Source organism: Phyllobates terribilis, unplaced genomic scaffold, assembly GCF_046119375.1.
Source record: "Phyllobates terribilis strain yellow unplaced genomic scaffold, ASM4611937v1 Scaffold_2__4_contigs__length_985480577, whole genome shotgun sequence".
NCBI lineage: Eukaryota > Metazoa > Chordata > Amphibia > Anura > Dendrobatidae > Phyllobates > Phyllobates terribilis.
The window spans coordinates 877,917,889-877,944,179 of record NW_027362762.1 but is presented as its reverse complement, the minus strand read 5'-3'; the positions used below and the strand labels follow the sequence as shown (position 1 = coordinate 877,944,179).

At 46.2% G+C, this 26,291-nt stretch overlaps 1 protein-coding gene across 1 annotated transcript in view; it reads left to right on the top strand.

Annotated features, from left to right (window-relative positions):
* The window catches only part of DCBLD2 (discoidin, CUB and LCCL domain containing 2), a 90,742-nt gene extending 75,432 nt beyond the window's left edge, over positions 1-15,310 (top strand). Inside the window, exon 15 of the mRNA XM_073668107.1 lies at positions 8,017-15,310. Within this exon, the coding sequence (XP_073524208.1) occupies positions 8,017-8,453 (437 nt within the window). The 3' untranslated portion in view covers positions 8,454-15,310. The remainder of the gene's footprint in view (positions 1-8,016) is intronic.
* Positions 15,311-26,291: the final 10,981 nt, after the last annotated feature.

Here is a 26,291-nt window from a genome sequence, read left to right as displayed (position 1 = left end):
TTGTTTTTTAAAGACTGCCGATAACCCCAAAAAGGCCATTTGCACCACCTGCCAGGCCAGCATCAGCAGGGGTGACAAAACGACCAGCCTGACCACCACCAGCATGATCAGGCACATGGCAGCAAAGCACCTGACTTTGTGGGCCGAACCCCAGGGTCCAGGAACAGTGTCTGTGGGTGGCACCATTGCTTCTTCTGCTGTTGTGCATGCAAGCCAATCCCCTGTCCATGGTGCATGCGAAGATGCCTCCTGCCCTTCACCTGTCATTGCACACTCTCAAGTAGCTGCATCAGGAAGCACGTCCATGTCCTTGTCCAAGCGCAGCGTTCAGTTGTCCATACCCCAGTCCTTGGAACGCAAGCGCAAATATGCAGCCAACGCCCCACAGGCCACACTACTAAATTCTCACATTTCACGACTGCTTGCGCTCGAAATGTTGCCTTTTAGTCTCGTGGAGACTGAAGCATTCCACAACCTGATGGCGGCGGCCGTCCATTGGTACTCGGTCCCCAGCCGCCACTATTTCTCCCGGTGTGCCATCCCCGCATTACGCAAGCACGTGTCCCAAAACATTAGCCTTGCTCTCAACAACGAAGTTACCGGTAAAGTCCACCTAACCACTGACACATGGACAAGTGCTTGTGGGCAGCGTCGGTACATCTCGCTGACGGCACACTGGGATAACATAGTGGAAGCTGGGACCCAGTCGGACATTGGGATGGAACACGTCCTCCCGACTCCAAGGATTGCTTGCCCTAGGTCAATCAGGGTTGCCCCCATGGTCTACTGCTCCTGCACCTCATCCTCCTCAGCCTCCTCCTCCTCTTCAGCCTCCATCTCCGAAATGACCACATCAGTCACAAGCTGGAAGCACTGCCTCGGCCAAGCGGCAACAGCCTGTGCTGAAGCTAATATGCTTAGGTGAAAAATCGCACACTGCTGATGAGTTGTGGACAGCTCTGAAAGAGCAGGCAGATCTGTGGCTCACACCGCTGAACCTACAGCCAGGCATGGTCGTTTGTGACAATGGCCGGAACCTGGTGGCGGCTCTGAGGTGAGGTGAGCTCACACACGTACCATGCCTGACCCATGTGCTTAACCTCGTGGTTCAGAGGTTTCTCAAATCCTACCCGGAGCTGCCGGATCTGCTTGTTAAAGTACGTCGCCTGTGTGCAATTTTTAGAAAGTCAGCTACAGCTTCCGCCGCCCTTGCAGTGTTTCAGCAGCGTTTGCAGCTTGCGGCTCACAGACTGATGTGTGATGTCCCCACGCGTTTGAACTCTACACTGCAGATGTTGGGAAGGATTTGTGAGCAGAAGAGGGCAGTTGTGGAGTACCAGCATCAACAAGGCCGTCGGTATTCAGTTCAGACTCCACGTATAAGACCTCAGGAGTGGACATGGATGTCAGACATATGTACCATCCTCCAAAACTTTGAGGACTCCACCAAGATGGTGAGCGGCGATGACGCCATAATTAGCGTCACCATCCTGCTTCTCTGTCTTCTGAAACGCTCTCTGCTCACAGCCAAAGAGGATGCGTTGCAGGCGGAGCATGATGAGATGGAGCAAGGAACCATACAGGGTGATTACACACAGCCAAGCCTCATCTCATCCCAACGTGGATTGGGTGACAATGAGGATTAGGAGGTGGAGGAGGAGGAAGGACAGGAGCTAGTTTCATGCACTATAGACTGTACTACCTGCACAGCTGTCATACCGTCTGTTCAGCGTGGATGGCTAGAGGACACGGAGGAGGAGGAGGAGAGCATGGTCAGTCATCCTCTTGGTGAGGACACTGAAGTCTTGCCAGTTAGTAGTCTGGCACGCGTGGCTGAGTTTGTTATTCTGCCTTTCCCATGACCCTCACGTTCTCAAAATTTTGGGTGGCAGTCATTACTGGTTGGTGACACTTCTAGACCCACGCTACAAGGAGAACTTTATATCTCTTATTCCTGAGGCGGACAGGTCTACAAAAATGGGGCAGTACCAGAAGGCCCTTGTTGCGGAACTATTAAAAAAATTCCCATCTGAAAACGAAGGCGGCAGAGGGCACACTTCGTTGGACAAACAAGGACTACAGGCGAGAGAGACACAACTTCAATCCAGCAGAGGCAGGGGAGCACTGTCAAAGTTCTGGGAGAGTTGTCTCAGCCCCTCCCATCGCACAAGCCCTGAGGCGTGGGGTACTCTCACAAGGAGTGCAAAGTTTGGGAAGATGCTCAGGGAGTACCTTGCCGACCGTACCAACGTCCTCCGTAATTCCACTGTGCCTTATAATTATTGGGTATCCAAGCTGGATACGTGGAATGAACTGGCTCTCTATGCCTTGGCGGTCCTGGCCTGCCTTGCCGCCAGCGTTTTATCAGAGCGGGTTTTTAGTGCTGCTGGTGGAATTATAACTGATCAGCGCATCCACCTGTCAACTGAAAATGCTGACAGGCTGACTCTTATAAAAATGAACAAGGGCTGGATTGGGCCAGACTTCGCAACACCACCGAATGATAGCAGAATAACATAAACTCAAATCCAGTGTCTTTTCTTGGGAGGTGTATTCCCATGCACCTTTTCACACCCACACATGGGTATTCGCTTCCTGATTTAGGCTATTTGCTCTTGTCCTCCTCCTTCTCCTCATCCTCCACCACCATATCACCAGGGTGACCGTGGTCCGTGATGCAACACCCACATAATTTTTTTAAAGGCTGTTTATGATGCCCGTAAAAACAATGTTTTATACAGTATGTTCATGTATACCCCCCAGGGGTAAATGTTTGTCAGTCCATACACTTAGTGCATGGGCATTACAAGTATAGGAGGCCCGCTCCTTTCTAATGGGAATATTTTTTTATGAGGCCCTCCTCCACGTCTCTTCCAAGGGGCATTGAAGTTCCTCCAAATTTTTGGCAGCCCTTGCATTGACTGCATAGGCCAACGCTATGGGAAACTCTCTCCTTTCTAATGGGAATTTGTCATTACTGTGGCCCTGCTCTATGTGTCTTTAAATTCTTAGTGGGGTTTTTCCCAAATTTTGGCAGCCCTTGCAGTCACAGCATGGGCATTACCACTATAGGAGACCCGCTCCTTTATAATGGGAACATTTTTTTTTACTGAGACCCTCCTCTATGTCTCTTCAAAGGGGTATTGGGTTGCGTCCAAATTTTTGGCAGCCCTTGCTGTCACTGGATACGCAATAACAGTATAGGAGACCCACTTGTTAATAATGGGAACAACAAAGCATAGCCGGCTGATGGCTCTCTAACAATAGCTAGGGCCGACTGCTGGCCTTTTAAGAATAGTAAGGGCCGTCTGATGTCCCTATAAAAATAGGCTTTATGACTTTCAGAGTCCCTCCATCATAAATAAAACAGGATGTGTCTGATGATGTGTCACACACCACATTGCCAGATAAGGTAGTAAAATGTTAAAATGACATTTGCCGGTGAATGCATGTGTCTTAAAAAAAATAACGTAAAAAAAACAAAATAGGATCTTTCTTTAGTATAAAAAACAGTGTCATCAATTTAACCTCAATGTAATCCTATTGTTCAGCTCATGCTCCTCCTCCTCCATCTCTGAAATGACCACATCAGTCACAAGCTGACAGCATTGCAGCACTGCCTTGGCCAAGCGGCAACAGGCTGTGCTGAAGATAACATGCTTAATTGACAAACCGCCCAGCGCTGCAGAGTTGTTGAAAGCTGTAACACAGCAGCCTGATCTGTGGCTCTCACCGCTGAATATACAGCCAGGCATGGTCGTGTGTGACAATGGGCGGAACCTGGTGATGGAGAAATGACAGCCGGGGTAGATACGGTTTCCCTCTATGCCAGTCCCTTCACCGAGCTAAAGAATATGGCTGTGGTGAAATACAACTCCCACTAAGAAGCTGTTTCAGTTGAAAAACATTGTGCCCACCAGAGGATTTTATTCTGAGGACTCGCCTTTCTCACCCGCTCAAGAGCCCCATAGCAGCTGCAAAGTTAGTGCTATCATGAACTCTCCTGAGGTAGAAGCCAAGGGTCACCAGAGGATTCTCTGGTGGGACCGTCCAACCCTGCCGAGAAGCAGTCCTGGCTAAGAAAAATGTGTGGGAAGGTTCCCGGACACTCTATGGCTGCTTTTTTATTGAGGAGGAAACACACGCAAACACGAGGAGAACATACAAAGTCCTTGCAGATGTTGTCCTTGCTGGGATTTGAACCCAGGATCCCAGCGCTGCAAGGCTTCATTGCTAACCACTGATCCTATGTGCTGCCGTTCACCCTCTAATATCTAACAGGCTGGAGAAACTTGCACCTACTGCCACTCTATCTTCAGCTTCTTTGTGAGAAAATGTATAGCCACTCAGTCTACCAAATAAAATTCCTGAGAAGGAAATTGGGGATGGCTTCGCTACTGGTACTGGGGGCAGTGCTAATACCATGGCGTCGTACCATAGTTTGCTGGAAATACTCCAGGCTGGTAGGAGGCAAGCTAATTCCCACAGAAAAGTACCAGCAGTAATGTTCAGGCCACATTTCAAGTGCAAGCAGCTTTAGAGGACTTCCTGGGAGAAATGACGCGCAGGGTAGATACGGTTTCCCTCTATGCCAGTCCTTTCACCGAGCTAAATACAACTCTCAGCAAAAAAAAGTTGTGGACTGGCTCCGTACCGTCCCTGGCCACATTCACCTGTCCACGTGTTTGTGGTTAGGCGGTCCTTCCCAGTAAGTGCACTGGGGAGGGCACGGGTAATGTTGTGGGACCCGTGCTTGTGGAAGGCGGAGGCGATACCGGGAAATATAGTGGCGGCTGGGGACAGAGTATGGACACCCGGTCGCTGCTGGCATGAGGTTATGAAAAGCTTCCGCCTCCACGAGCCTAAAAGGCCACATTTCAAGTACAAGCAGCTGTCAAAAACTTGGCAGTATAGTATTGCATCCTGTGGGTGGGTGGCTGGCTGCATGCTTGTGCTTGCATTCCAAGGAATGGGGTAGGGACAACTGAACGCTGCAGTGGGACAAGGACGTAGACGGTGATTGTTGCCAGTCTGCAACGACAGGTGCATGGCGGGAGGCATCTTCGCATGCGCCAAGGATCACTTATGATGGGCACACTTTTAGGCAGTGACCTGGGAGTCAGAGATGCTTCCAGAGGTCTTCCCCATGCTGTTCCCATGTCTTTTCAGCACTGTATGCAGGTGTCTGATGTGTCACACACCACATGGCCAGATAAGGTTGGAAAATGTTAAAATTACATTTCCTGGTGAATGCATTTGTCTTGGTTGAAAGCAATGCAAAAGTGCAAAAACGCATCAAAATTGCTACGTGTGAACTTAGCCCAAGGTGTGGAGGAGTATTTTTGTTTTTTGTTATTTATTTTGCCTTATATAAAAGTCATTACCCTGGAAAGGATGTTCCTTAACATATGTCCCAGGAAAATCAATTTTGGTTTCGTTTTTGTATGTTTTAGGCTATGTGCCCACGGTGCAGAAATGAAGCAGAAAATTTCTGCATCTCCCTGGCAGAAAAAAACGCATGCGGATTGTACATGCGTTTTTCCTGCGGAATACATGTGGATTCACATGCGTTTCCGCATGCGGATTGACAAGCGCTTTCCAGGCGATTTTAGCATGACCTGGAAAGTGCTTGACAACTAGGTCACACTATATAAATCCATGCAACCGGCATGGATTTATATAGTGTGACCGTAAAAGAATGTTTAAAAATAAAAAAATAAAGCTATACTTACCCTCCGATGCCCCGGCGTGTGCTGCCGCGTTCGCTCCTGGCTTGTTCCTGGCTGCCGGGATATAGCGAGACATTGCGCTGAAGGGCCTGCGGTCACATGACTGTGACATCACCTCAGGTCCTTCAGTCTTGCACGCAAGCAGAGGGAAGGAGACCGGGGGCCGTCAGAAGGTGAATATATCTTTATTTTTTATTTTATTCTTGTTTTTACAGCTTTTAATGTTACCTGGGTGTGAAGGAGAGTCTCCTCTCCTCTACACCCGGGTACCATCCGCGCATTAGAACCCGCCAATAACGCAAGTACAAATACAGTCTTGCTTTATTGGCGCGTTCCAATGCAAGTCAATGGCGGCGAAAACGCCGCATTTCCGCAAAATTAATGGACATGCTGCGAATTTTTGAGCGCAGCATAAACGCTGCGGAAAAATCCGCAGCATGGGCACAGCACATGCGGATTATCATTGGGGAACATTGCTGCCCTTCTACCATGCGTTTTTAATGCGTTTCCGCAGCTGCAAAAACGCTGCGGAAACGCATTAAAAACGCATCGTGGGCACACAGCCTTATTGTGAGTCTGTAAAGTGGTGTAATACTCCTGACAACGTTGTTGACAGCAATGATCTGGGGGTCAGAAATGCTTACTGGGGTCTTCCCCATGCTGTTTCCATGTCATTTGAGCACTGTTCCTATCAATTTGGGCAATTTTTAGGCCCTCTGCAGACCGCCGGGGGGAGCCGCCTGAAAAATGCTCGAGTTTCCCATAGACTTACATTGGGCTCGTTGCTCGGGTCGAGCACCCGAGTATTCCAATGTGCTCGACCCGAGCAATGAGAACCCGAGCATTTTAGTGCTCGCTCATCACTAATTATATGTCATTCGATATGGAATTCGAAAATGGGAATAAAGGAGAATTGGAGCAAAAGTGGTAATTAGATTTCCAGGCTTCTGGCCATCTTGTGGGATTGCTCTTCTGAATAGCCATGTGCGGCTTCCAGTTGCCTGTATTGTGGCCTCGAGCCAGCAATTACCAGATTACTGCAACATGGCCTCAACCGCTCTGTATGGGAACTGTTGCAAATGGCTGGTCACATTTATTCTATGTTTGCATAGTAATTATCCCACCCAAGTCCTTAACTTGTGAATCCTTAGGAAGAAAAGATCAATGTTTTCACATGGGAAGGAAATAAATTGCATTCAAATCATGACAAATACTATTTTCATTATGTTCTTGTTAGGGCCTGTTCACATGACGTTGATGATTCCTTCATTGGTTCTGCATGAACACCCAAAATAACAGGTTTCAGACCTGCCCCCGTGGGAACTATAATGAGTCAGACTGAGGCACTGTGTTCTTCATATGAGGAAGAATGAAGACAGTGGAGGGTCTGATATCATCAGGGTGCCACTCTACTAGTGAGGGAACCAGCCCGATCGGATCCAAATAGCGATTTGTTGAACACTGCGCTTTTCAGGGACTCATACATACAGGGACCCTTCATACAGTAGTATTCACCTGAAACGCGTAGTGTTCAATAAATCGTTATCTTGATCCGATCCGGCTGGTTCCCTCTCGTAGCGTGGAGTCCTGTTGATATCCGCCCCTCCATTGTCTTCATTCTTCCTTGTGCTTGGCATTCGGCCGGTGGAAGGTGCAGCAGCGCTGTGGGATTGCCGGCTTACAACAATTATTCATAGTGTTGTGCCTGCTATGCACAATACCGTCCCTTCATCTACCTCTGCAGTTGGTGCTAGACGGAGCACAAAGTGATTTAGTTAAACTGCTATTCCCACCTCCTATCCCAATATGTAGTAAGTGTGTAATAATAATAGTAGCAGATACCTCCAATTAGAAATGTAATATAGTTCTTCTGATTCGCTATGTCGATTACCCCATATGCAGGGCATTGCAGTAGTTTAAAGATCCATGGTTACAACCACTAACAACTGTCACTATATGAGTAGTCGGAACCATGGATACCTAACCTACTGCAATGCCCTGCACATGGGGTAAGCAACATAGCAAATCAGAAGAACTATACTACATTTCTTATTGAAGGTATTTGCTAATATTATTATACCTACTACATATTGGGATAGGCTATTGGAGGTGGGAATACCCCTTTAATGGTTCTGTTGGGGGTATGTCTAAATTCCAAATTTCCAGGGATTTTACAGAACATTTGATGTCACGAATGTGTGGCCCAAGTGATGTGAACAGGCTTTTACTTTCACTAAATGATGCATGTTCTTTTATAAATAAAACCTTAAACGCCTTAATTTTTCAGAATACGCCCAGCCCCTTGTGGGGGGAGCAGTTGGCACCTTGCATCAGAGATCAACCTTCAAACCAGAGGAGAGTAAAGAAGGTGGGTATGCCGATCTGGATTCCTACAACTCTCCAGACAAGGACATTTACCATGCCTACGCGGAGCCGCTGCCGACCAGTGGGCCGGAATATGCTACGCCAATCATCATGGAAATGTCGGCGCATCCTGCCGGGACCATGTGCTTGCCGTCAACTTCTACTTTTAAAGGGGCAGGAAGCCAGGCACCTGTCCTAGTGGGGACTTATAACAAGCTAGTGTCTAGGACAGACAGTTCCTCATCCGCACAGGTACTATATGACACGCCAAAAGTGACGCCAGGGACGTGTGCAGTGGACGAGACAGTCTATCAGGTGCCACAGCCAACAGCAAGCAAGGATGTACCTCCGGAAGTGTAAATGGAGACGCGCAGACTTTTTTTGTATGTATTCATTTGAACAAAATGGCTTTATTTTCTATGAGCACGTTGCATCGTGTGTCCATAAATAAGTAGGTCGTAGTCACAAATCAAAAGTTCAAACCACTGTTCACGAGCTTTATACAGGAGCACTAAACTACTTAACCAAACCTCCTGCATGAATATGCAAGATCAGCGGGTGGGAGCTGCGTACAGAAGACGCGGGAGACCTGCAACGCTCGTTCATGGAGGCTTCCCCACATCAGGGGTCACGGGATCTGCTTTATAAAACGTGTTTCTGGTGCTGATTTCCACTTAACATTTATTATGTTATTTAATTTAGGTTTTTGCCTTCAGGTCATCTTTATTACAGCTGCAGGATCTGACGTTCCAATATTTATTTACTGCCTGTTTTATCCTACTGAGCTCTACTTAAGACCGAAATTGCGCCAGCCCCCCTGTGTGCACGCCACGCCTGACGCTCAAAAATGCTGTGATAGGTTTGTGTTTTTTTTTTTTTTTTAACTTTCTGTGTCTCTGGTATTAGTATGTTGTCAGTGACCACAGCTTTGTCCACAATGGCCGCATTATGTTGTCAGTGACCACACCTTTGTCCACAGTAGCCTCTAAAAGCCATTTGAAGAATGAAATTTGTGACACCGCAAGTCTTGGCTGTTCTGATCATGCCTTATTGCTTTTGTCTGCAGTGTTGGTGTGCACGTTAAATATTGTCCGGGTTTTATAACTGGACGCTTACACATCCCTTCCGCAGAAAGGCTGCAGGTTTTTCGTGCAGGTAAAATCTAAAGTGGGATACGGGAGCAGGCAAAAGGGTGATAATTTACAAATTTCGGTCACAACTGAAATTATTTTGCACCAAGAATGACCAGGGGGGCTGATTTTTAAAAGTGATGGTTGAAGTAGGAATCTGCCCTTCTAGGGTGGTAACCTTCTGTTGAGGCGATTTTGGTTTCCTGTTTGTATAATTGGGTTCATGAATCAAGAAAGCATTTTCTGTGTGGGGTAAATGGGGAAAAAATGGAGTTAAGATTATTGTATTGTAATCTAGTCTTGATCCAGAGTCCACTGGGGTTCTATGCACTAAACTTGAGTGGTACTTGAAGGGAATGTGTTGTCAGAAAATTACCTATTGTTTAATTCAAGTTTTCATTTAAATGCTTTTTTTTTTTTTTAAGATTTTGGTCAGGTTTTTTTTTTTTTTCATGCCGCAATCTTTATTAAAAAATAAAAATTTGAAATTTTTGTAATTTTTACACCTGCCTCTGGGGCAATTATATACCATTCTTTCAGGAAGTTCACATGTACATTAGCAACAATGAATGGACTCTGACTCTATATTATGTATTGAAGCATCTAATGATCGTGTGCAGAGGTTCATTATGAAGGGAGCAGAGTCCACCTATTGTGACTAGTTGATCCTGTGTTATCTGCTGGGTAAAGAAGTGTAATCCTGCCTCTGAGGATAAGGAAACTGCTGTAAACTCTTCCTAAAAAGACCGGAAATATGAATCTAAAATAGCTCCAGTGGCTAGTGTGAAAATTCCAAAATTAGTTTTTTTTTTTTTTTTATTATTTTCCATTGCCAAATTTTTTTATTTTTATTTTTTAAAAATACATCTTAATACAAAAACCTTATTTAGTCAGTGGGTCTTTTTCTGACGACGCATTTTGCTTAATGACTTTGGTGCATCTTTCAGGAACCCATGCAGTAGTGGCTGAAATGTACGCCAGTTTTGTGGAGCAAGTGAATCTGTTGGGCAGCGCTAGGCAAAGCTTATGGCCCTCTTGCTAAGTTAAGCCTACTTTATAAAAAGTTAGCATTGGCATAAAAACACCTTTAATTTATATTGATAATATTTGGCGAGAGGTGGGGGGGTCTTTTGTGCCCTCCTTTAGTCCCAGAATATACCTGAAGGACATCTCATGTACTGTACAAGTGGTCTAGGGCATATGTGGTGCAATAATGAGCTGCACACTATTTAGAGATTGTGCTACCATTCACAGCCATGTCATCTAACATGCAAAAAAATAATTTACAAATATTGCCAATGTATCAAAAATACGGTCCCACTCTGGGAATTTATTCTTGCGGGTTCCTACTGCAGTAGTCAAATTGCCTTCATTGCGTAATGGCAGGTGACCAATCCAAATTCAGTTGCCATTTTTCTAGATCAAGTTGCAAAATGAAAGCCACTATCTGATTGGTTGATAAGAGCCGGACTTTCACTTTTCCTATGTGCTAATTTTTAAAAATTGCTTTTTTCACTTTTTACAACTGGGGCAAAACCCTGTGGCCATCAAACTGCTGAAAGATGGCTCCTGTACGGCAGATAATGCACACAAAGGTGCGGGGTGGCGAGGATATTGAGGATATTTACTTGAAAGGAATCGTTTCCAAACTGATATTTACGTACTTTGGTTGGTTAAAATCCTATATATACAAATCAATTTTCCTCAGGGACCGTGTGATGGTTTTCACACTAGATCTATTTCTTGAAAATTTGTAATTCCAGTATTTGCTCACCTCAGCCCTTAGTGACGTTTTGCCATAGTGTGGTTCTTGTACAAAATCCCATTCAAGCATTACAGAAATAATTTTGATTTTCGAGCATGTTTGGGGTCATTAAGTGCACCCCATCGTAGATTTTGCTCGCATATTTTGAAGGTATTGCATGGATGTCTCGTGGCCCATGAACATAACCTGACTCATGTTCAGCCTTCTTGCCCTTTCCCCCTATGCAAAGGCAATTCTTATGAGCTGTGTGATCAAAGGTAGATTGGTTGCTATGAATGTTAGGCAGGATTTCCTTAGCAGCCAGTCAGTCTCAGATGGCTGAACACAGGCCTAAACGCAGCTTACCAGCAGTCAGTTTGTGACGTTTCATATCACAGATATTTTTTTCCAGTCAGACCTATCTAAAAAAAACATTGCAAAACAAGTCTGGGGTATAATTCGTGAGAATGGTAACACTAAGGGGCAGATTTATCAAAGCGTCTTTTCAAAAATGAGGCACTAAGTTTTTCCGAGCCATCACTGGCTTTATATGTCACAACTGTCCAAAAGCAAAACTCAATGTGAAAGTTCAGAAACTTCCGATACTTCAGTTGCCCAATCTTTATTGGGTTATCTGGGCATGTTCTCCCACAGAGACACTACGGTGGGTGGTAACGTTGCTTACACCAAGCACGTATCATGGATCAGTCTGCATCCAAATATAAGGACAACACATTCTGGTAATCAGAAAGTCGTCCTGGCAGTTGTACCATCACGCACACTGTTACATCTCTATGCCAGTGTCAAAAGAGTATGCCTGGACAATCCCTTTAAGGAAACCTTTCACTTTGTAAGAGTTATTCCTATGTTAGCAAGTGGGCACTTTTGTCAGTGGAACTGCTAGTTACCATAGCACTACACCTTTGGCAGTCTTATAGGCATTGAATGGAGTGAAGGTGCAATATTCGATAACTTGGGATGAGATGGGAATAAACCTTTTAAAGAGGACCTGTCACTTGTTCTAAATGTGTAATTTTTCTACCTTTTGTAAATGCCACTGTTCTCCTGACTCTGGCGTTGTGTTTCTTTTTTTCCTCAGTTTTTCCATTTCTGAGATATGGCCCCTTCTTTGTACATTAACCCCTAATGCAAATTGAGGGGTTAAATGGTTAACAGCAGCCGGAGCAAAGCACCGATCGCTGCTGTTAACCATTTAAACATTGCTCTAATCATCTGAAATGGCGCAGTTGCTTACACGCACCGGCTCTCATCAGCCCCCTGCGATGCGATTGCGTGTCTCAATGGGTTCACATGGCAGCGGGGGCTGATGAAAGCCCCTGTACCTGACATCTTGGTGGCCCTGTGAAGCTCGGCCACAGGCTGTGCTCCATAAGAGGCTGAGATTTACTCCAATGCTACAGTATATAGTATACGTAATTAAAGGATCGTAGGTTTAAGTCTCCTTAAGAGGAATAAAAACTAAAGTGAGAAAAGAAAGCGGTGAGACAAAAAAAATCTTTTTTTTTTTTTTTTTTTTCACTGCTTAAATAGAAAAAAAAGTCTATGTATCATCATAATCTCACTGAAATGGGGAATCCTTTCTGCCAAATTTTTTATAGGGGTATGTTGATGGAAAAATCAAAAAGTTATAGCACTTGGAAGAAAGGGATGAAATAATGAAATTTGTCACTGGGGAAAGGGGTTAATGTAGTCTTGTTAGCCAATCGAACGTGATTCTCAAGAAGACACACATTTAGAAGAATTGTGGGCTAGTGATGCACGAACCCGAACTGCAAAGTTTGGTGTTCGTACCGGACATGGTGAACTCCGAACACTAATTTCCACCGTTGTCCATTTTGTGGTTTAGAGAAAGGGAGAACTATGACCATTATATAACACCAAAGTTTGGGTCCCCCATTGACTTCTATGGGGTTCGGGTTCTGGTTAAAGCCTGGGTAGAGTTCTGGTACCAGAACTGAATTTTGGACTAAATAAGGTTGAACCTGACAAACCCGAACTTCCATGGGTCCGCTTATCCCTATTGAAGACCACATTCCTTTTGACTTACAAGACTAGATTTACGTACAGAGAATATGAGGCCATATATTAGGAATGGAGAGGCGCAGTGAAAGAAAACAAAAACGCACCAGATTCAGGAGAACAGCAGCATTTCCACCAGATAAAAAAGTACTTTGTATGGCAAGTGCTGGTCCTTTTAGTGAACTGTAACGTTCATTTATACAAACATTTTCTTGTAATACATCCACAAGAATGCATGGGAATGGGACTTTTTATATTACTTTAAAAAAAAATACTAAACGTGAGTAGATTAAAGCTTTTTATAAGGTTAAGAATGCCTTTTTTATTGGTCATAATCCCTTAGTATATGCAGATAAACACATACCTGAATTACTTTCACCGGACCTGATATTCCAGCCAGGGCTTAAAGGCCTTTATCCATACAAATGCTATATTACACATGGGTGTATGTGTTGGATACTGTTCATCTAGGTAAAGGTATACAATGTGCCCAGATCTGGGCATCAAGTTTGCAGATGATGCAAATTATGCATCACACTTGACGTGATATGACCCTTCATGTTTACCAGGACACTTCTGTGAAGGTGGATTGAACACTGGTAAGTGCTGGCGTGATATACTGTATGTTACTGTAAAAGGTGTTTATTGTATGTTAATTGAGCTAAAATGGCATCACAAAAAAAAATCTAAAAGGGGTTGTCTCCTACTAAACCTACCCCTCATCAGTGGTCCCTGAGACTTGGATAAAGGGAAAAAAGTCTATACTTGGGGTACGTTTGCATTACACAATCACAACCGAAAAATGAACGTTTATCAGCTTACATGTCATTTAATAGCCTGTTTAGATGTCCCGTAGTCACTGAACGATCAGTACTAGATTATTCTGAGCGCGTGTTCTGCTCGGCAGCACGCGTCCTAGACCCACATGAAGATGTGCTGCTGAGAACAATTTTAAAATGGTTTAACTCGACAAACGAGTGTTTGTTTTTAATTTATCCAGCACCCTTAAATGGATTTACTATAGCCACGGCAAATGACCTACTCTCATTTTTTTTAAAAAACATCTTTGGACTCATGAGGGTTGTTTTCTCTCTTTTTTTATGATGTTGTCTAAATCTTAAAAGGGTTGTCTGACAGTAAAAAAATTTAAAATACATTTTTTTAGCTATTAATTAATTTAAAAATAAACAATGGCAAACTTGCCTTTAGCGCAGATCACATCTGAAGGGGATCTTCAGGAAAATCTATTGATGGTCTATTCAACTTGGTCACCAGTTTCCACCGATCACACATTGATGGTCTATCTTCAGATCGCCTATCAATTAATATTTTGCCACAGACGCATCATAGACTGGTCCTCAATTTATTTGTGAGCCAATGGGATGGACACACACAATTGTATAAACTGACCGATAAGCTGAATTTTTCAGATTTTACTTGTACCAAATACTATTAATTAACCCCCCCCCCCCCCATCCCAGTCGAAGAAAACATTTTTCAACATGAAAGAAAGGCACACAAGCCCTAGTATCAAGCTCCAGTCATTTTGACTTTGATTATGGACAGAATAATCAAATCTGACATTCTGGAAAAAATATGCAATTGTCGCCATCCTAGCAAACTGGCTACATGGGCAGATAAGACAGTGGGGCTTGTGTGTAGACCCATCCATTTTAGTGTAGTACTTTGGCTTTTAGAGAGCGGCAGTTCTGTTAAAATAGATTGTGTAACCTATGCAAAAATAGAACAATATCAGATGTCGTGAACTGTATTCCAAAATTTTTTTTGCATTTTTTTCTTGTTTTTCACATGCTGAAATGCATCTCCTATCCTCGCTATCTTTCTATAGTGTTGCTGTCTCCTTAGCACTGACCAATGTACTGCAACCTAAACAAAGCCAATGTGGTTCCTCTGGATCTCTGTGTGGTGATCGGCAATCACAATGTGATATTAAACTGTATCCGATACTGCTGGTGTTGAATGTGAACAGAATAGATTGCGTTTACTCATTCAGGTACTGAATCAATTAGAAGCGTTCACTGTAATAACTTTTATAATGGCTACAAAATGTTCGATTTTTTTTTTGTATTATTTATCTGCTTGGAATCGGCACATAAAATGGACACTTCTCCTATTTTTCATATAAATCCACAGTGCTCTGAATGTAATTTGTCTGAAATCCGCATGTACTGTAGGCACATTGTATCTGTATATGTTGTTAGACTGTAGATTGTATAAAAGAAGAAAGTTCTATGTCATTTGAAGAAAAAAAATGTACATAAAAATAAAAGAATTTTGTGAAATTTTTTGTGTTTTTTTTTAATCGGTATAAACATTTTGTAAATGTATTTGCTTTGTGCTTTTGTGTGCTTCCGGACTGAAAGGGAATCCACCCCTCCCCAAAACTGGTCATGTTGCTCTCTCCATAAAAGTGTAGATGACGTCATTTAATCAGTTGCTCCCTGACCGAAAAATAATTTTCACCCATATGAGGCTAAAGTGCTCTGGGAGTGTCAAAGCACTTCCAAAGTCCCCGCCACCTCCTGTCCCAGCCCCACCTTCCTTCGCATGAGTGTCGGCTCATTGAATGTGTAGTCAAGCCAGTGTGCTGTCAGTCAAGCAAGCAGAGGAAGTTGCGGTTGGGAGGGGAATAGTGCTAGAGGCTTGGCAAGTGCTTTGACATGAAACTGATTTTATTAATTTAATTTTTTAAAATGTATTTTATTTTTTTTCAGCTAGGGCACAACAGATTGCATCAGTAGAGGTGCAGATGACATTATCTGTTATCAATTTTTATGTTTTTGCGTTTTCTTTTTTTCCTTTTTCCAAAAGCCATAACTTTTCTTTCTCCATCGACCTAGCTGTATGAGGGCTTCCTTTTCTGCTTTGTAGTTTTGAATGATAACATTCATTTTATCATATGCTGAACATTGGAGAAAAATTCCAAATGGGGTTATATGTTGAAAAATATATTACGCCATTGTTTTTTGGGTTGTATTCACGGTGTTCATTGTATAGTAAAAATAACCTGCCAACGTGATTCTCCAAATCGATACAATTACGGCGATTCCAAACTTGCATTTTTTTTTAAATTGGGGAAAAAAAACATGTGATATGTGCAATGTACTATTTTCTGTCTGTAGCTGTCATCTGTCTATCATTCTCTATCCCTCCATGTATTCATCTATCTATCTATCCATCCCTCTATCCGTTCATCTATCCTTTCATTTATTCCTCTATCTATCCATCCTTTCATCTATCCCTCCAGCTATCCATCCATGTGGCTATCATCTATCTATCCATATATTTATCCATCCATCCATCCATCCCTGTATCTACCTATCTCTCCATTCCTCCATCCATCCATCTATTCCTCCATCCATCTATTCCTCCATCCATCTATTCCTCCATCCATCTATTCCTCCATCCATCTATTCCTCCATCCATCTATTCCTCCATCCATCCATCCCTCCCTCCATCCATCCATTCCTCCATCCATCCATTCATCTATCTCTCCATCTATCCATCCCTCTATTAATCTATTCCTCCATCTATCCCACTATCTATCCCTCTGACTTTATCTATCTATCTATCTATCCATATCTTATCTGTACCAAAAAGAATGAAGCTCTGCCTGAGGTAGCAATTAGGATGAGTGGCCTACAGGAGGACTGCCAGGCGCAAGAGGACTTGGGTCCTGACAGTGCTACTGCTGCCATATCTTCATCCTCATCAGATGAGGAGTTTGACTTTGACAAGTATTTGGATGACATGGAGCAGGCAAAGCGTTGCCGCAAGGAAAAAGATTTCACTCAGTCTCCTATAGCAAGCAGATTGACCATATTTCAGCAAAATGTTTCACTTGCTCTTAAAGAAATAGAAAAATTCAACCGTTCATCAAACTGACTGTGCATGAGGCAATTCCTTTATACCCGGAAATTGTTAGAGATGTTGCACATGTGGTTACGGCTTTGCCTCCAACCCAAGTTAATGTAGAGAGGTTGTTCTCTAGCCTTAAAATTATTAGGTCAGATTTGAGGTCATCTATGAAGGAGGATCTGATGGAGCCAATTATATTTCTTAGAACAAATTCATAGACTGCACAAATGTTATTTAGTATGTTTTTGTTGAAAACTGTTTTTTTTGCCACTTGCTTAGTTTATTACATAGTGTATTACATATTTACAATTTATTACAGTTTTTTGTGTTCTAAAGTTGTATTCCAATAAATATATTATGTTCTATCTAAAGATCTTGATTATTGTATCATAAAAATGATTAAATGTCTGATGTTCATTGTACTACAATAAATTTTTCCCTTAAATATAAGCAATATATGTGGGGGTCGGTGTAAGGGAAATTGAGGAGTCTGAGTCGCAGGTTTGGCTTACCGACTCCACAGCCCTGCTGCGTACTGTCTGTGGGGGCTATCCATCTTGAGGAAGGTTACTCATGTACTTGGCGTGAAAGCGTGCATTCTCTGGGGCAGGTGTTCAGTCTCCATCATTTTCTTCTTTACGTAGACATGGCGACCAGCCCCAAACTCCTAGATTAACCCATCTTCCCACTGCAGATCATAATTAATCTAATCTCTTGGGCCCAGATACCGGCCCACCTCTCAACAGTCCACATGCCCAGACCCTGTAGGTTGCTAATGAGCTGTAAAACTGTACCTTTTTCAGTCCTCAAGAAGCCAGAAGATGGAGACCGCATTCTGGCTTGAGAACAGAGCTGTCTTGCTCCAGGCCCCCACTTCTTCTGAGGAATGACTGGTCAGACTCAGATCTCCTATACCTCCGCCCCCTCCACTCCTTGGGGCATGTATTTGAGCTTCACCCTGTCTTCTAGTAGTGCCCGTCTGTCTGCCATGAGGTACCACACACTCTCTCGGGCTTCCATCCAACTAATGGCAACGACCTTCTCGCCGCTTGGCATGCTAAGTCACTGCTCCACCTTTCACTGGGTGGGGGTCTCATTGGACACGCCATCCCGATTTACTAATGCCTCCGCCTGTTTTCCTTTGTCATGCTTCACTGGGCGAGCCTTCTCTTTCCACTTTGCCCTACTAGGGTGGGCACTTCATACTGCAGGCTGGCACTTCCAGATAAGGCACTCCCTTCGGTAGGCGAAACCACTGGCGGACTGGACTGTTCTTTGCACCCTTTTGTGTCCTCTGTGCCCATGATGAGCTGGACCTTGTTATACTACGCCACATTAAAGTTTGTACTCTGTGCCATCTTAGATAGCGTAGTACACGCCATCCTTCATGCAACTTGAGCCACATCCCTTCATTATTCCTGTTGCAAGACTTGATCCTGACGACTACTCCAAGTGTATAACATGAGTGGTTGAGAAGTTTGTGTAAGCATTTGTTAATGCAAGTTTTAGTGCCGGGAAGGTCGCTTCTTCCCTTGGCCCCCACTGGACTGGCCAACTCTTGGGACCACTCGCCGTCCCCCTCAACAACTCGTGCATGGGTGGAACCGTCTTCACAAAGTCCTTTATGAACCGTCTGTAGTACCCTGACAAACCCAAGGACGCTCTAATCTCCCTCAAGGTGGTTGGGGTAGGCCACCTCTGCACGGCAGCCACTTTCTCCTTCATCGGGTACACGCCTGCACCGGAGACTGTTTGTTACAAGTACGCAATCGCCTTTTGAAACAGGTAAGACTTTATCGCTTCATTGGGGGACACAGGACCATGGGTGTATGCTGTTGTTGCTAGGAAGTTGACACTAGGCAAAAAAAGAAAAAAAGCTCCTCCTCCGCAGTATACACCCGCCTACAGGCACCAAGCTCTCCAGTTTAAGCTTAGTGTCTGTAGGAGGTAGACCTGAAGCCTACTGATCCAACCCTGTTGTATTTTATTAATGTTTCTTCTTTATTTTTCAGATACAGCTCTTCAGGGTTAACAGGGAACACTGCGTCCCCTGTTATCCCCATTCTCAAGCGACCGAGAGAGCAGTGTGGCATTTGCCACTCTCGGACCCGCTGGGCAGGACCTATCCCCTGTCACCTTCAGGTGTCTCAGGGTGATTCTCGGTGGCCAGTCCTTGCCTATTCCCCACCCCAGCCCCCTCCTCGGAGCGGCCTGGGAGGGAGACGGTGGTCACTACGGTGACCTTCCTCCAGATTCTGTGGTTGACACCGTCTCCTGCACTGTCCAGGACCGGTCAGTGCGGGAAGGAGGAAGAGCCAGGATCCCCCCTATCCACGGAGGACCTCCTGTGTCCATCCTCAGAGGGAAAGAGGAAGAAGAGTCATCGGGAAAAGGTACAATCCCTCCCTGCTGCCTCCTCAGCCCCAGGTCCCTCAGATCTCACGGCTATGGCACAGAGTTGCCTGCCAGCGGGCCCCGTAAATCCTGGGATATTAATGGGGGCATCACATTTCCCCGCCGACGCTCACAGCAGCGCTTGGCCATGCCACCTCTCCCCACAGGACATCAGGATGCGTAGTCTTCATCGGCACAGCATGGCGCCCCCCCCTTTCTGTCCTTTTTGCGTGGCATATCTGCCCGCGCTTTCTCTGTCGGGGGGGGGGGGGCGGCTCGGGGGGGGGGGGCGGCTCGGGGTGGGCGTTACTCTTCCTGGCTTGTATACGCCCCTCCTGGAAATCGGCCAATCAGGACCGAGGAGCAATATGACGCTTCCGTCACGCCCATTTTTATCCCGGGGGCCTATCAGCAGCCGAATTCTTAAGCCCGCCCCCATCCCTTCTGCCTATCGGAGCTTTGGCTCCCCGAGCTTGCTCAGGGCAGCACGCTCTGCCCCTGCTCCGCCCCTCTACGCTGCTCTGTCTGCTCCGGCAGTATCATTCTGTCTGACTGCCTCATCACCGCAGCCCTGCTCCTGTCTCCGCGGCTCCGGACTTTCCGATGAGGGATACGGGACCGTGCCCATTCCAGACCGGGTAGGCCCTACTCTGGCACACACACCACAGGCTCCCTCCTCTGCAGTATTCCTAGTTAGGCACATATGCCCAAACCCAGGGACCTTTCTGTCCGTCCCACTCACACAGTCACATACTATGCCTGTGCTCTTTGCAGTACTAAGTGGCCCGCGGGTCTGACAACGGCTTTCTGCTCGACCTGCAAGCCTCCCACCATGCTGGCACCCCAAGACCGCCCTGCCGCCCAGGACGAGGTAACTCCCCCTCCTCCGGAGTGGGTTGTTGCTATGTCTCTGACCTCACCAAGGTATCTCAATCTCTGCAGGTATCTCAATGCAGGTCCTAGAACGTTTGCCCATGCTATCCACGGCCACCAGTGCTCCGAACGTTCCAACAGACGATTCGCAGGCACCCCTGCCCCCTCCTTCTAAGGGCCGACCGAGGGCACTTTCTCAGAAATGGACTCACACAAGCTCATCCTCCAGCTCTCCAGACTCCAAATTGCTCCCTGCATCTCACACCTCTTACCCAGAGGTCACTCCGGGGTCAGACACGGCATCAGATTGTGACTCTGGATCCGACACGGACCAATATTCTAGAGTCCAGGACATGATTGACAGCCTTATATCGGCCGTCAATCAGACTCTGCATGTTAAAGAGGACGAGAGCCCTTCTCAGGACTACTCAGTTTCCTTCAAGAGAATCAAGCGCCCGGCCCGCACCTTTTCTAACCATTCAGAATTTGATGGTGTCTTTCAGAAACAATGGGAGCATCCAGAGAAGCGCTTCACTGGAAAAAAACAGACATGCTATACCCCTTTAACCACGACCTCGTCAGCCGATGGCCGGAGTCCCCTTCTGTGGATCCTCCTGTCTCTCGGCTAAGACGGTACTGTCCCTTCCAGACTGTTCTTCCCTCAAGGACACTACGGATAGACAGGTTGAGGCCTTGGCTAAGTCAGCCTTCGAGGCTGCTGGCACCTCCTTTTGTCCTTCCTTCGCCTCAACTTGGGTATCAAAAGCAGTCTCCGCATCGGCCAAACAGCTTAGGCAGGGCATCCTCACCGGGGCTTCCCCAGACAATCTGGTTGACCTAGCGGATCAGATCGCCCACGCAGAGAAATATCTCCTCATGGCGTCCCCTGACGCCGCTACCTGTTCAGCTCGCGTCTCCAGCAATATCATCGCTATACGTAGGATTCTTTGGCTGAAGGCTTGAAACACCGACCCGGCCTCCAAGAAATCACTAACAAATCTCCCTTTTCAGGGCTCCAGAATGTTTGGGTCTAAATTAGACCAGATCATATCTGATGCCACTGGGGGCAAGAGGACTTCCCTTCCTCAGCTGAGACCTAATCGTCCCTTTCCTAGGAAATGTTCCCTTCAGTTCCGGTCCTTTCGTCGGTTCGCTCAACCAGGACCCTCCTATCAACAGGACCGTACCCCAGCACAGCAAGACAAACTTAAATCTATCTTTAGGCCCACTCCCAACTGGCGTGCAAAAGGTCGCTCTTCCAAGCCCTGTGGATCCCGATCACGATCCAACAGACAGGTCACTCCCACCTGGGATTTCTCCCAGGTTGGGCAGCCGTCTACTTCTGTTCCGAGACCCTTGGGTATCGGCAATAGAGGATGCCTGGGTCAAGGAGATAGTGACCTCAGGCTACAAGATTGAGTTCAACGCCATACCAGGAACTTGATTTCTCAGGTCCCGCCACCCGCGTCCATCTCTACTTCCCGGTTTCCTTCAGGCCATTGCCTCCCTTCTGCGCTCAGCAGTTATAGTTCCAGTCACCCTTCAAGAAAGGTGTTCAGGTTTCTACTCCAATCTTTTCGTCGTTCCAAAAAAGGACGGCTCACTACGTCCGATCCTAGACCTCAAACAACTAAACCGTCAGTTACGCGTGCGGCACTTCAGAATGGAGTCCCTCAGGTCGGTAATCGCCTCGATGGAGGCTGGGGAATATCTATGTTCAGTGGACATTCAGGATGCATATCTTCATATCCCAATCTGCGCACTACATCAGAAGTTCCTTCGATTTGCCTTCCAGAACGCACATTACCAGTTCACTTCTCTCCCCTTCGGGCTTGCCTCCGCCCCGAGGGTGATTGTAATAATCCCCTACCTCGACGACCTAATGATCAAGGGTCCCACGTTCAGGGACTGTCTCCACAGTCTCCAGATCACCCTGAACACACTGTCTCGGTTAGGCTGGCTGATCAACACAGACAAATCTTCCCTGGTCCCATCTCAGTGCTTAACCTTTCTAGGGATGCAGTTTGACACGACCCATGCCCGGGTCCTTCTCCCGAGGGAGAAGATAAACTCTCCGTCGGGGGATTCACCTTCTCTCCGACCCAAGTCCACGTCGTCTTCGCCTGTGCATGAGTGTCTTGAGAAAAATGGTGGCAGCTATGGAAGCAGTCCCGTTTGCCCAGTTCCATACCCGGCCTCTTCAACTGGCCCTTCTGTCGGCATGGGACAAGAACCAGTCGTCTCTAGATCGACGCATCAGGTTACCTCTTCATGTGAGAAGGTCATTAATATGGTGGACTCGTCCTTCTTCCTTCAGACCCGGGAGGTCATTCCTACCGCTTCACTGGCAGGTGGTTACGACCGATGCCAGCCTCATCGGTTGGGGGGCAGTCTTCCTCCACCACACGGCGCAGGGCTGTTGAAGTCTCCACGAAGTCTCCCTACCGATCAATATATTGGAGATAAGGGCAATTTACCTGGCGTTGCGTCACTGGCAGGACATTCTTGCCGGGTTCCCAGTCTGCGTACAATCGGACAACGCCACGGCGGTGGCGTACATAAACCGCCAGGGAGGAACGCGCAGCAAGTCCGTCTTGAAAGAGGTGACGAGTGCTAGTTTGGGCCGAGAACACTGTTCTGGCAATCTCAGCAGTCCACATTCCGGGGGTCGACAATTGGGTGGCCGACTTCCTCAGTCGGCAGGGCCTTGCCTCAGGAGAATGGTCTCTCCACCCCGAGGTGTTCCATCAGATATGCTTACGATGGGGCACTCCGGACGTCGACCTCATGGCGTCTAGGTTAAACCACAAGGTTCCATCCTTCGTAGCCCGGTCCCGCGATCCTCTTGCGATCGCTCAAGACGCGCTAGTCATTTCTTGGTCTCCGTTCCAGCTGCCCTATCTTTTTCCCCCTCTACCATTGATCCCTCGGGTCGTCAAAAAGATCAAGACAGAAGGAGTACCAGTAATTCTAGTAGCCCCGGATTGGCTCAGATGCGTCTGATACGCAGATCTAGTAAACCTGCTTGTCGACTTCCCCTGGAGACTACCGGACCGTTCGGACCTCCTCTCTCAGGGGCCTATTCTTCATCAGAGTTCTCGTTCTCTGAATTTAATGGCATGGCCGTTGAGGCCGCAGTGTTGAGGAAGGCGGGTTTTGCGGAAGTCATCCAGACCCTAATTGGTGCCAGGAAACCCGCCAACTCGCGCATATACCACAGAACCTGGAGAGCCTTTTTTCGTCACTGCGAGAAGGATCAGCTAGCTCCCATGTCCTTTTCGCTACCGGTCATTTTGGCCTTTCTTCAGTCTGGCCTGGAAGCGGGAGACTCTAAGCACTCTCAAAGGCCAAGTTTCGGCCTTGTCCATTCTATTCCAACGTAACTTGGCTTTCTGTCCTCAGGTCAAGACGTTTCTGCAAGGGGTGGCTCACCTGGCGCCGCCTTATCGCCCCCCGTTGGATCCTCGGGACCTCAATATGGTCCTGAGCGTCCTTCAACAGCCCCCGTTTGAACCCATTCAGGACATCTCGGCCTCTCTTCTCTCCTGGAAGGTGGCTTTTCTGGTGGCTGTTACCTCTATTAGGAGGGTTGCAGAGCTCGCAGCCCTCTCTTGTCGGTCGCCTTTTCTGGTCTTCCATCAAGACAAGGTAGTGCTCAGGCCAGTACCTTCCTTTATGCCAAAAGTAGTCTCCTCTTTCCACATCAATGAGGACATTGTTTTGCCTTCCTTCTGCCCGGCCCCAGTGCACCCTCGGGAGAAATCCCTGCACAAACTGGACCTGGTCAGAGCTCTGCGTGTGTACCTTTCTAGAACTGTTTCCCTTCGGACACCCTGTTTGTCATTCCTGAGGGGCGTCGCAAGGGTCTCCCTGCTTCCAAGTCAACCATCGCCCGTTGGATATGTTTGACCATTTTGGAGGCATATCGCGTCTCGGACAAATCTCCCCCTGCGGGGGTAAGGGCTCACTCCACCCGGGCGGTGGGGGCCTCTTGGGCTGTTCGCCATCAGGCTTCAGCTTCTCAGATCTGTAAGGCCGCAACATGGTCTTCACTCCACACCTTTTCAAGGTTTTACAAGGTCCACACTTATTCCTCGGCTGATGCCAGTCTTGGACGGAAGGTTCTGCAGGCAGCGGTTGCCTGCAGTCAGACCTATTCTGTGGCTACCTTTTTTGTTCTCCCACCCTAGGGACTGCTTTTGGACGTCCCATGGTCCTGTGTCCCCCAATGAAGCGATAAAGAGGGATTTTTGGTACTCACCGTAAAATCTTTCTTGGAGCCTTCAATGGGGGGACAGAGCACCCTCCCTGAATTTGGGCATAGGTCCAGTTGGCTCTGTTGGGCATCTAATTTAGTTTTCGTGGTTGTGCCCCGTTGCGCATTGCATAGTTGTTTTAAGTTCCTCCTACTGCTTTAGCCACTAACTGGTGAGCTTGGTGCCTGTAGGCGGGTGTATACTGCGGAGGAGGAGCTTTTTTTCTTTTTTTGCCTAGTGTCAACCTCCTAGCGACAACAGTATACATCCATGGTCCTGTGTCCCCCAATGAAGGCTCCAAGAAAGATTTTACGGTGAGTACCAAAAATCCCTCTTTCAGGGCTTTATCTTCAGTCCATGCTTCTGAAGCCGCTCTAGCACCTGACCAATGATGTCAAATGAGAAACTGTCCAACTTTTCTGGATGCAGCTCTGAACAAATTACTATTTTTTTTTCTATACTGCCTTGTGAACTTACGCGTAGGCCACATTCATACATTGTGTGTCTCAGACTGATGCCTGGGTAGACGGACTTAAAACTTCATGGCATCATGTCTAGGATGCTGAAAAATGCAAACAAAAAAAACAACAACCCATAAATGCACATTGACTTGTGCAGCCGTAGTCCATTCACATCTAGCTGCTGTGAAAATCAGCAGTGCTCTGTCAAAGAAAAAGTCCCAAGTAGTAGAAGTGAAGAGGACTGCACTCACTATGAAAAAGATTTTTCCACGACATAAGTATATTAAAAAAAAAAAAAAAAAAAAAAAAAAAATCAGCAGGCTACAGCCTTTTGTGTCTACTGCAACTTATGGGTTCGTAGAAGTGGCAGAAGACACAAAGCTGTCATAGCCTATGATTTGTTGTACCCTCTCCACCAGATTTCTATTGCTTGCTATGAAATAAAGATTTTCCCATGATGTAGTGAGTGCCATCATATTCACTTCTACTACTGGTCTATGATGCTGTCAAGTTTAGGTCAGGAGACCTACAGCGGGGCTGTGACATGTGGGAGGAGTGTGTTTTTCAGGCAGTTGGGAGAAGGGTACTAGAGATAGAAGTTAAACTATAGAAAGCTTCTTGATTGGTATGATGACACAAGAGGAAAAATGATTGTAGGGGCCTATGTTTCATTCAAACCCAGTACCCTCATGTTACAAAACGGTACTGACTGCTGATCTGCCAAAAAACTTGAAACTTCACCCAATAACTAGACCCCAGAAACCGACTCCTTACAAGTGTTTTCTGAGATCCATTGTTGTCACCCTGCGGCCACTCAGCTAAGAACATCTCATAATTTAATGAGCAGTTCTTAGCTATATGCTATAATTATATAATAAGTCTACTCATGTACTGTCTTAACTGTCTATGCTGTGATGACATGTGACTGACTACATTTCACAGTTCTTTTGCATTCTTAGGTTTTGTATTAAAAAAAAGCATTTTTGATGTCACTCCACAAATCAGATTGAGGTCTGGGGATTGGGCTGGCCACTTCATATCAATCTTGTTGATCTGGAACCAGGATGGTGCCTGCTTGCTGGTGTTTGGGGTCATTGTCGTGCCAGTTCAAGGACATTTCTTCAGGATAAGGCAACATGACCTCTTACAGTAGTTTGATATATTCAAACTGGTCCATAGTGTGTGATACTATGGAGTTAGGCCCATTTATCAGAAACATCCCCAAACCATTATGGTTGCACCTCCATGTTTTACAGTCTTCACAGTGCATTGTGGCCCAAATTCAGTATTTGAGTTCTCTCATCATCTCAAACTGTCTGCAGTCTTTAGACCCAATAAGAACAATCTTTCTCTCATCTGTCTATAGAAAGTTGCACCAATTCTCTTTAGGCCAGTCAATGTGTTCTTTGGAAAACTGTAAC